This window comes from Lactuca virosa, chromosome 4 (genome assembly GCF_052849685.1).
Source record: "Lactuca virosa cultivar CGN04683 chromosome 4, Lactuca_virosa_CGN04683_v6, whole genome shotgun sequence".
Taxonomy (NCBI): domain Eukaryota; kingdom Viridiplantae; phylum Streptophyta; class Magnoliopsida; order Asterales; family Asteraceae; genus Lactuca; species Lactuca virosa.
Genome location: NC_136429.1, coordinates 371228681 through 371239361, shown reverse-complemented (window position 1 = coordinate 371239361; position 10681 = coordinate 371228681). Strand labels below are relative to the sequence as shown.

Genomic DNA, 10681 nt, shown 5'->3' with positions numbered 1-10681 from the left:
ATATATATATATATATATATATATAGTTTGAAATTGCAATTTTTGAACTCCATTGTAAATTTCGAAATCTAGTTTTCTAAAAAAAAAAGAAAAAAAAAAGTAAGTTGGGAGATTGTTTTACCTGAATTTTCGGGACTCCACTATGAATTTCGGACATATTTTTTTATGAAAAGGTTGGTTTGCTATTTCGAACAAGGCAAAAAAAAAATTACCTCTATCTAATTGTCAGCCTATTTAACGTTGTCATGATTATGATTTCTAATACACAACCTATTCCAATTACAAGTTTTAGATGTCTTTGAACGTAATATATCGATGTGGACTACCATATAACTAGTTTCCAAACCACACATACAGTTTTGGTATAAACTGTGTAGTTTATAATTCAAGTTTTTCTCAACTAAGTTGCTGTCAAACCAAGAGTTGACCATGAGGAAGTTGCTGTCAAACCAAGAGTTGACCATGAGGAAGTAGTTAGATGACCATGAGCAAGGTAAACTCTATCTTAACACCTAATAACCTAAACAGGCCCCCATGGATCAATTCTTACCTACAACTTGACCAATGGCAAAAAGACCAATATACAGCTTATAAATTTCCTGCAGGCCAACATCAAGGATGCGAATGTGTCCTACCGCCACAAGTTGGCTGTCTTCCTGGACTAGGGACAAGCTCAAGGATGTTGTGACCGCTTGATGATAACTCCAACACAAACAACCTCTTGTCAGACTTTACCTTATATCACACGTGTGTCTCCAAGTATGCAACTTTATGATAATCTTTAAAGCAATACAGTTGTAGCCTCACTTGGAGTAAACCCTAACTTCTGCATCTCCTCCAACCATACTTTACCTTCACCCGCCCTACCATGTCTGTAAAACCCATGCACCAAAGTCTCATAAGTCCACTGATTCGGCTTATACCCTTTCTCACAAATCTTCCGGAACAATCTAGAAGCATCATCCACCTGTTTCTTTATTAGTTTCCTCAAAAGCATATTGTATGTGTATATATCAAGTGGAAAACACTTCCCCACTACTTCCTCCAACTCATCAATATCTATATCGTCTCTAAACCGATCAGAAAACAACCCAACCAACTCGCCGAGTTTCCACATAGGTGACGACTGAGTCGACTCGGTGGGTAGTGTGTCAACCCAAGTGCTGTATAGGTTTTGATCTTTTAAAGAATATAGAAGCAAATTGTTCCCGATAAAAGACGATAAAGGACGCCCAACTTGAATCATGTCACTGATAACATCCATGACTTTGTCATATCTTTTGTATTTGCATAAAACGTATACAAGTTCTTCATAACATTCAAGACTCGGTCTCAAATTCTTCTCTTTTTCTCTAATTTCTAAAAAGATGCTCAAAGCAATGTCGGGTTTATTTGCTTTGCATAAACCAACAACAATCGTGTTGAATACTTTTCTCCCAATTTTTCGTTTTTTAGAAACATCATAGAATAAAGTCAAAGAATTGGATACTTTTTCACTTGCTAGAAAACTTTTCAACAGTAAAATATCCGCACTCACATTAGGAGAAATCCCATTTCTTTTCATCATTTGATAAACTTCTTTAGCTAAATCAGGTCTTTTAGCAATCCCAGCTCCTTCTATAAAATGATTAAAAACCCAACACCCGAGTTTCTGAACAGACAACTGCATTTCCAACAACTTTTGAAACTGTATTTCGGGATTTTCCATTTCACATATGCTTTGAATCACACCACAAAACAAGTTCCGGCTAGGGGTATGATGTTTTTCTTGCATTTGTATCAATAACATTGCTGCAATATCACCTCTTTTGCGATTAATAAACCCATCTATCAAAGAATTGTAAGCAAATTTGGGTGTGACTTCATTTAACCGGTTTAATTCCACGTGTCTGATATACCCATCTTCTAATCTCCCAATCCTACAAAGGGCATTTATGTACTTTTCATGAAACTTATCACTCAACATAATCTTATGTTCCAAAGCAACACGAAACAAGTCATCCATTATGTCAACTTTTTCCACCTTGCATAAAGCATCAGCCATGATAGAAAACGCGGTTTTTCCCGGGAAATACCCTTGATCAAGTGAGTTTTTTAAAATACGATATGCATCAATGACGCTTCCGTCCCTACAAAGGGTATTCATTAAATAATTAACAGCCATTGAACTCAAAGATAATCCAATCTCTGTTCTTGAATCGTATAATTTTACAGCAATATCCACCATTCCTGCTTTACAAAAAAAGCATAAAACAATGTTCATTGTTAACTCATCTGGAGGGATATTGTTTTCCCTCATTTCAATCACTAAATCACATACTTCTTCGAGTCTGTTTTCTCTTAGAAGTCTTAAAATCAAGGAGTTGTAACGAAAAACATCCGGAACATAAACAGCCGTCTTTTGGTTCCTAGTTTTTTGCAAAAACTCCATAGCTCCATCTAGCTTTCTAGCACGAACGAGTTCCCGAATCCATATATCATAAACATGAAATTCCCCAAATTCATCGACTAATTTCCCAGCTTTATCAAACTCATTGTTCTTACATAACCCATCAACAAGAGCACCAACTATATAACCACCACTTTTTATCTTAATCCCACTATTAATCACCCCACGAAGATAACTTTCAGCTTTATCAAACTCCTTTTTCCTACAAAAACTCTTAACCAAAATCGAATAAGTGATTTCGGATTCAAGACCACGATTCTTGATCTGTGTAGCAACTGAGTCAACTCCATCAAAATAACCCTCTTCCACTAAAGCATTTAAAAGCACATGATAAGCAAAATCATCTAAATCAATACCTTGGTAACGCATACGTCCGAATAACTGAAGGGCAATTTCGGGTTTTCCCGCCACAGCATAACCCATGACTAAAATGTTGTGAAAGTTTGACTTATGACCCCCTCGAAGCTTGCTATAGCTGTCTAAATAGTAAAACATTAAAGACATCAGCTTTGCTCTTGAAAGGATCTTGAAAATTGCATGGAATGTGGCTCGGGAATGGTGAAAACCGGGTTGTCGACCCGCCCAATCGAAGAATTTGGTACAAGATAAAACATCTTTCCCGTATGATAAAACATCAAGAACAAGTGACTCTGTGAGGTGTAGGTTTAGAGAAGATAAAGCTGCATCTATGGCTTCACGTTCAACTATAAGATCTTGGTTTTCAATTGAAGATAAGACTTCAAGGATTTGGTCAAGAAGAGGGTTTCCACTTGACTTGAACCATTCACGAAAGGTTAATACCAAATCATCTGCTTGTAATTTGTGGGATGGTGATGAGAAAGATGGGAATAATGGGTTTAAACTGAGAGGATTGGTGGTGGTGGATGCTGCTAATGTTGAGTAGTTGATGGGATTGTTGGTGTTGAGAGGAGAAAGGAGGGCACGGATGGAATTTTGCTTTAGGTGTCTTAGTCTCACCATAATTTGTGAAGGGGATTTGTTGTAAGCTACTGTATTAACAAGGTTTTTTTTCTTGACGTCTGCATCGCAGCAAAGTTTAGATGTGAATCCTAGAAAAGTGCAAGATTTAGGTTATTCACAAAATGAGAGGCATTGTAGATGATTTGTTCTTTTCTAGGGTTTGCAAGTTTATTTTATTTCAAAAATCAAGAATTCATTTTTGCATATATGAAATAATGATCAAAATTACTTACCAGATGCTTATTATAAGATTGTGAAAGAGATCAATTGGATCCGGTTTTGAAAGTTTGCAACGCCTTGTCTTTTGAAGTTCAGGAGTGTCTAAAAGATCTGGAATAAGAGCACCATTAATGACAATCAGATACTAATATGATAAAATGTAGTCAAGGTACTTGCATTAGTTTGTATATTAGTGATTACACAAAGGAAGGTTAAAAAACTGGGAAATAATCCAGAAGTATCATTCTTAAATCAACCAAAAACACATGTATTGATATGCAGGAAATTAAATTAAGTGGAGATGAATTGCTATCCAAGTTCAAATGAAATGGTTATGCATTCATATTAATAGAATATACCTATTAAAGAATCATACCAAATCAAAAACTCATCTCTACCAGCTGTGATTGGGGAAAAACCATGGTATCAAACAAGTAAATATGCAGCACTCGGAAATCCAATAGCAAACAGATCTTATAAGAGCTTGATTTAAGCTAGTTAACCTCACTTATCCAGCAAGAAATGTAAAGCTCATCTCCATTTCACAGTTGGTTTGGAATTACTCGAAGTATATAGTGGCATTAAACCTAAAACTGGAGAAACACTGACAAACATCCATCGATTAACAAAAAAATGCCCCGAGTTCACCTAGTTCTTCTACTATCTATCACATATATACATCTTTTTTTATGAAATGCAGTTCTTCAATTCGAGATAAGCCAAAAGAAGATCAAACGAGCACATCAGTAATTCCTTTATACAGATTCTAGCTTCATTTAATTGACGAAGAACCGAAAGCAAAACGCTGAATCACATACCTTTACTGTTACTTTTGAGAACGTCGAGTGGAGAAGCAGTAGGCCGGAGATGGAAGGAGACGGCGAGGTAGGGCGGCAGACGGCAACGGCGAGGAGAGAAGGAGGCGAGATAGAAGAAAACGCATCAGGGAGAGATACCACTGGCAGTAGGTTTGAATGTTCGATAGACTTTCTTTTTAGAAAAAATATATTATTCTATAAATAAAGTTAAGAGTATATCGACTATAAATAATTATTATTTTATTGAATTACTATTTTTTTAATTATTTTTAATTTCTTTTAATTGTTTTCTTTATTATTTTAAATCAAAAAACCTTTAAAAAATCTAGTTGTTTAATAACATTAAATTAGCAAAATTGTTAAAATATTGACTTTTTTATATTTTATCTCCATTTAAACTCATATTTAAAATAAGTATTTCTTTCATATAAATATATATCTAGTTGTTCAGTAAAAAAAATGTAAATACGTTTGTGTAGGGTATACATCGAAAGATTCGACTGTTCACTAACTATATAGTAATAACATAAATTACTAGATAATAAAGTTGATAGATATATTAGACTAAGGTATATTAAAATAGGGTGTCTTTAACAACATCCTATTTATATTCGGTTCTTTTTATCCATTGTCTTGCATAAAATTCTGAAACGTGAACTTAAAGACATTGATATTCAAGTTATGTTGCAGAAACAATATAATTGTTCTTGTTTTGTTCTTATATTGAACTTGCACAATGACATTTTCCTATCTTCAAGGTAATGAAATTAGTAGTAATACTTTTTAGATGTTTAGGATTGTGTTTTAAAATGACCTATTGGTTTTTTTAAAATCAATAAGTTTAATTAAATATTTGGCAATTGCATGTGTTACTGTTAGTTGTTCGATCTTTATTTTTTAATCTATGAACTGAATTTGTTTTCTAGTTTGCATAGTATCTTAACAGATCTTAAATCTGTAAACTTGTTTGATTTTTTGTATCTCAAACGTGTTAAGCCCTGGATGTGAATTTGTAAGCGCCAAACTTGTTTAATTTACGGTATGCATTGTGTGTTTTAACAGATTAGGCTATGCATATGTGTTCAACATTTGTAGAAAAAATGTATTTAAAAATACTAAATATGTAAATATCTTTTTTGTTATTTCACATATATAAACTAATCCAAAACATATTTATAAAAATAATAATAATAATAATGATAATAATAATTATTATCAACTTATAACTTTTTGAAAGACAATTAAAATTAATCCGAATACTTTTTTAAAAACTCATTTTTAAGCTAATTAACACTTATCAAACAATGCTTATTTGGTTAAATAAGAAATGCCAAATACCCCCTTTTATTTTAAAAAAAATGTAATATTGACTTGATACACTACAAAAAAAAATAAAAAATAATAATAATAATAATAATAATCATTTATAATTAAAAATAAACTTAATTACACAAAATCTATTGGGCTTGCAAATTGTAATAATTACCAACATACAAACAAGGAATGATTTTGAATCTCACGAAACATCCAAACATCCAAACGTAATTCAAGAAATAACAACGTATTTCCATAGATTTATTATAACATCTCATTTTCATTTTTTTTTCCAATTACAACATTCTGCTTTGAAAAGTGTGCCCAATTATAACAATATTATCCAAATAACAGGCAACTTCAATGCCATAACAATGTACATTTCTTACAATATAATGTCCTAAAAGAAAAAAAAATCAAAGTAAAATGCCTTAATAAGAAAGAATAAAAGATAAAAAGTACAATACTGTAATTTAAAAAAGTTACAATACATAATCAAACAAATATCAATTAAATTACTGTGCATGGTTTGAAGGTTTAAGCTTTAAGCATTCTTTCTAGTAGCATACACTCGGTATGCAGCAAGCCCCACAACAGCAACTGCGGCCCCCACTGCAATAATCACAGAAAACAAATTTCTTGTTTGTGAGAGTCTGAATGTCGGTAAATTACTATTTTACCCTTTTGAAATACATAGCCACTACCTGAAACAACCATTAGAGAGCGGTTAAGAAGCCTGTGATAATGTTTTCGAGTTTTCCCAGCTTCAGTTTCAGGGATGCTCAAATGTGGATGCTCTGCAGCTCTCATAATTCTTCCAAATATATTATTGAAATCTCCCAATTTTGTGCTTATAGGTATAGGAGCCTCTATTCCCATATCCTGACTAACCTATATAAACAAATACTATTACCTTTCTTAAATAAACACTCACTTTTTTAATTCAATACGTAAGGGTAAAATGGTCATTTACTCTCTCATTCAGACAGTATATTCAATCCGAAAAACAATTTAGTCTTTAAGATTATATATGGTTGTTTCTTTTTGACTTGATACAAAAAGAAAAGACTCGATGAGAATAAATGACTATTTTACCCTTATATATATATATATATATATATATATATATATATATATATATATATATATGAGTGTTTCTTGTCTTGCACAACAAAACAGGCAATAATGTTTCTTTAAACATGCTTAAACAGTTAATTGTGTGCTGAAAGAAAAATTTGCATCCATCAATTCAAGATAAAACTACAACTGTAACTATTATTAATAAAGATTTGTACCCTTGTTGAGTCTTGTATTGCTGTTGGGTAAGGGTCAAAATCGTCTTTTGCTGCAACAATCAGACAAGGAACCTCATAGCCAGTAGATTCCCCATGGCTGGCAATTTCCACAAGCAATTCAGTTGCTCTTATCCATGAAGACTCCTTAGAACTGGATATACCAAAAGAAAACTTAATTCACAAATAGACAACTAGTAACTAACTTCAAAAAAACCAAATTCAAAAAAAATATAAAACCAAAGAACTAAGCTTAGGGTTTACAGTATACAGTCTAGGGTTTAAGGTTTAGGGTTTAGTGTACATGACACAGATTTTCTTAAGTATGTGTTTGTTACATAAAACCACTTAATCAAATCAAAGATATATTGAAATGACACAATTCATCAACTAGGTTTTAAGGTTTAGGGTTTAAGGTTTGTGGTCACCTGTCATGAACAAAAACAGCTATGTCACATGCTGCCAAAGCATCCTTATTCAATAGCAACTTCTCAATTGCATCTTCAGGTATCTCTCGCAATATCAAGGTTTTCTTTGTTCCCTATATGCAAAACAAAGTAAACTAAACTAAGATTCTGTTTCTTTCTCACTTGATGAACAAGAATTCATTATTCACACACAGACTATCAAAAGTTGATGAAATTACATCAGGCTGATCAACAACATTAACTGCATATCTTTCCTCAATGGTTGGTGTATAACCTTCAACAAATGGCCTGCCATTTGAAAAAGATTTTCAGAATAAAAACAAATTTGAAAGGAAAGCGTTGAAATTTGAAAATAATTATAGAATTTTAGATGAAGAGTGAAGACCTTCCAACAAAAGAATTCAACAATGAAGACTTTCCAGACTCTTTTGGTCCAAAAACAAAGCACTGGAAAACATTTCTGTCTGAGTGTTTCTTATTGCGATCTACACGTCTTTTCCTTGTAACACGGATTGCAGATGAAGGGTCATCTGCATACCCGATGTATATGAGATTCTCCACACTACGGATTGGATCTAGAAGTGTCATAAGAGCCCACTACATCCACAATTGACAAATTGTCACATACATATATCGCAATTTTTGTTTGTGGAAAAGACGTGAACGCCCTTCACATCCTCACTGTGTGAATTGTCAAAATAGTAATTCAAGTAATATACCTGTGACAAGAAGCCATCAAGTGAGAGTCTTTCCAATGCATTCTTCTCAGCTGCATTTGCATATGGTGCTTCACTCCATGGACTGAAATGTATAAAATTTGTGAAATAGAGAATGAATGTCCATGAAGATGGGAGTTTGGAGAAAACTCGAGCCATGGGTTTGGAAATATAAAACTAATAGTATTTAAAAAAATACTTGAATAGAATAATGAAAATAATAAGTAAGTTGAATATATGAATATACTTTTCGGGTGCTGTAGAAAAAAGATCTTCCAGCTCAAGTTCGTTAAGAGCCCCATCCTGATTAAAAGAATCATATTTTTAGTATCTTGAAATGTATAATGAACAAAGTTTGATGAAATGAGAAATTGTATACTGAAGAAAAAAGAATATTAGAACATACACCATCAATATCAAACAAGGAAAAAACTCCTCTGAGAAACTCAACAGCTTCACTTGTCAGCTCAATGCTCTACAAAATCAAAGACAAAATCACTAAAAACCTCAACCAATCATATGCAAAAATAAAAACTAATTGCAACATGGTTTTATAAAGCACACATACATAAATGCACTGATAAAAACAAAACCTGATCAGGGGATCTTGTAATAGGAGGAAGAAGTTGATCATCAGAAAGCCTTATATCATTATTGTATCCAAATTTCCTTAAAACAGTCCATGTTGTTTCCAATCTGCCTTTTTCAATAAATAAAGCATGAAGAAAAAGGAAGCCTGTCAAAGTGAGACCATTTTCATTGACTCCTTCAGACAGCTTATCTTGTACAACTCTCTTTACACCTACTATTTCCGAAGGTTGTAAGGGAGCATTAAAACATTTCACCTGTTCACAATTGTAGAATTTTAAAAATGTTTCCCACTTAAATCTCCAAAACAAGATATAAAACAAAACAGAAGTACCTGGAAATCATTCAACTCTGCATCACTTAGAGCACCATCTCTATCATTATCACAGAGTATAAAGATTCGCTTTAAAGCCCTGACACAACGTGGTTTTAGGGTTTGTGCTTCTTGATCAAATAGAGGAGCTGTTGGATGAAGCACAGCTTTCTGTGCATAGTAAAATACCTCTGGAAGCTGAAAAAATAGAGCATTATAGGGGTTTCAGGAATTAGGACTAGAAACTGAGTTATATAACAGATTATAGGTTATAGATGTATCTTTCTTATTCTTACCTGAATATGTTTGAAAGCTGAGCATTCAATACAAGTTTCAATCTCCCGAAATTGTTGCATTATTGGTGACATCACTTGCTCTAAACTAACAGCTTGTTCATCCCTTAAATCCAGCTTACACCCTACCACTATAACAGGTACCTTTACCTGCTCACATAATGCATAAAAGCAGTATTAGAACACGATTATAGGTGCAGGATAATAGAATACGTACTGATGCAAAACGATACCTCTAATCTTCGAAGTTCAGGAAGCCAAAATGTACTCAATCGATCAAGAGTAGAGGGCTTATCACAGGCATAAGTAAGAACAACCGCATCTGCACTCTTCAGTTCCTCAGCAAGTCTGCCTCTATTCTCCATACTAAAAAACATCACATAATCAAGTTTTCAGTTGACTGTGTCCACATATATAGGGGTATTTCTTATAATCTCTTCGTTTTTAATCTAAAATTTCAGGTCTACCAATAGAGAACTCGATTATAACTGCATCGACTTGGCAATAAATCGATTCTTACTAAAAACTATTGGCGACAAAAGTAGTAACGATACTGATTTCATTTTTGAATTGGTCGGAGATAGTATTGGGATGTTACCTAGCAGACGTATCAATGACGTTGACGGGGACACGGTCGGGAAACATATCCTCCGGCAACCGAGTAGGAGGCAAAACGGGAGGGACATTGGCGGGGAAAGCTTCAGCAGCAGCAGTGACAATCAGGCTTGACTTACCGGTGCCGCGGTCACCGGCAACAACGATTCGAATGGTGGTGGTGGAGTTGGAATTGAGAGCAGAAGCACCTCCAGCCATCGACAGAATCAGAGGTGCAGAATTTTGATTAGTGAGGCGGCTGGTTTTTGGGGTCTTCTCTTTCGTGCTGACAAACTCATAAAACCTGGTATTCGTTTGCGCCTTGTAGAAAAGGGTTTCGGTCAAAATTACATATGCGATTATTTAAATCATTTCATTTACATTTCAGTTTTATTTAAATCATTTCATTTACATTTCAGTTTTATGTCAATGTTGTTGAATATTAAAATAACCATCTCCTTATACTAATAAGTTTCACAGTTCTGTTTTGATAGATTTTCGTTTCATATTAGCTAATTTATTGACATTGTCATTTAGATCTACATAAACTATTGTTTGTTTCTAAACTTTTTTTTGACAGTTTTACCATAGTTGTTGAATGACATTTAGACTTTAAGGGTAGTATTGGTAAATCACATTATGCATTCAAAGCCCAACTTTAATAATTTCCTAATAT

At 33.5% G+C, this 10681-nt stretch overlaps 2 protein-coding genes across 2 annotated transcripts; both read right to left on the bottom strand.

Annotated features, from left to right (window-relative positions):
- Positions 1 to 222: 222 nt before the first annotated feature.
- On the bottom strand, positions 223 to 4626 carry LOC145108738 (pentatricopeptide repeat-containing protein At1g71210, mitochondrial-like). Its single transcript, XM_079045810.1, has 3 exons — positions 4468 to 4626; positions 3664 to 3760; positions 223 to 3519 (listed from the first exon to the last, which is right to left on the bottom strand). The coding sequence occupies exon 3, from the start codon at positions 3428 to 3430 to the stop codon at positions 782 to 784; it is 2649 nt and encodes an 882-aa protein (XP_078901936.1). The 5' UTR covers positions 3431 to 3519; positions 3664 to 3760; positions 4468 to 4626; the 3' UTR covers positions 223 to 781.
- Positions 4627 to 6197: 1571 nt separating this feature from the next.
- LOC145108737 (mitochondrial Rho GTPase 1-like) lies at positions 6198 to 10347 on the bottom strand. The gene is made up of 14 exons (XM_079045809.1): positions 10010 to 10347; positions 9645 to 9777; positions 9415 to 9561; positions 9140 to 9316; positions 8811 to 9062; positions 8624 to 8692; positions 8465 to 8520; positions 8221 to 8302; positions 7887 to 8098; positions 7720 to 7789; positions 7502 to 7614; positions 7077 to 7227; positions 6486 to 6672; positions 6198 to 6393 (listed from the first exon to the last, which is right to left on the bottom strand). Exons 1-14 carry the CDS (start codon positions 10222 to 10224, stop codon positions 6326 to 6328), a joined length of 1932 nt encoding a protein of 643 aa, XP_078901935.1. The 5' UTR covers positions 10225 to 10347; the 3' UTR covers positions 6198 to 6325.
- Between the last annotated feature and the right edge of the window lie 334 nt (positions 10348 to 10681).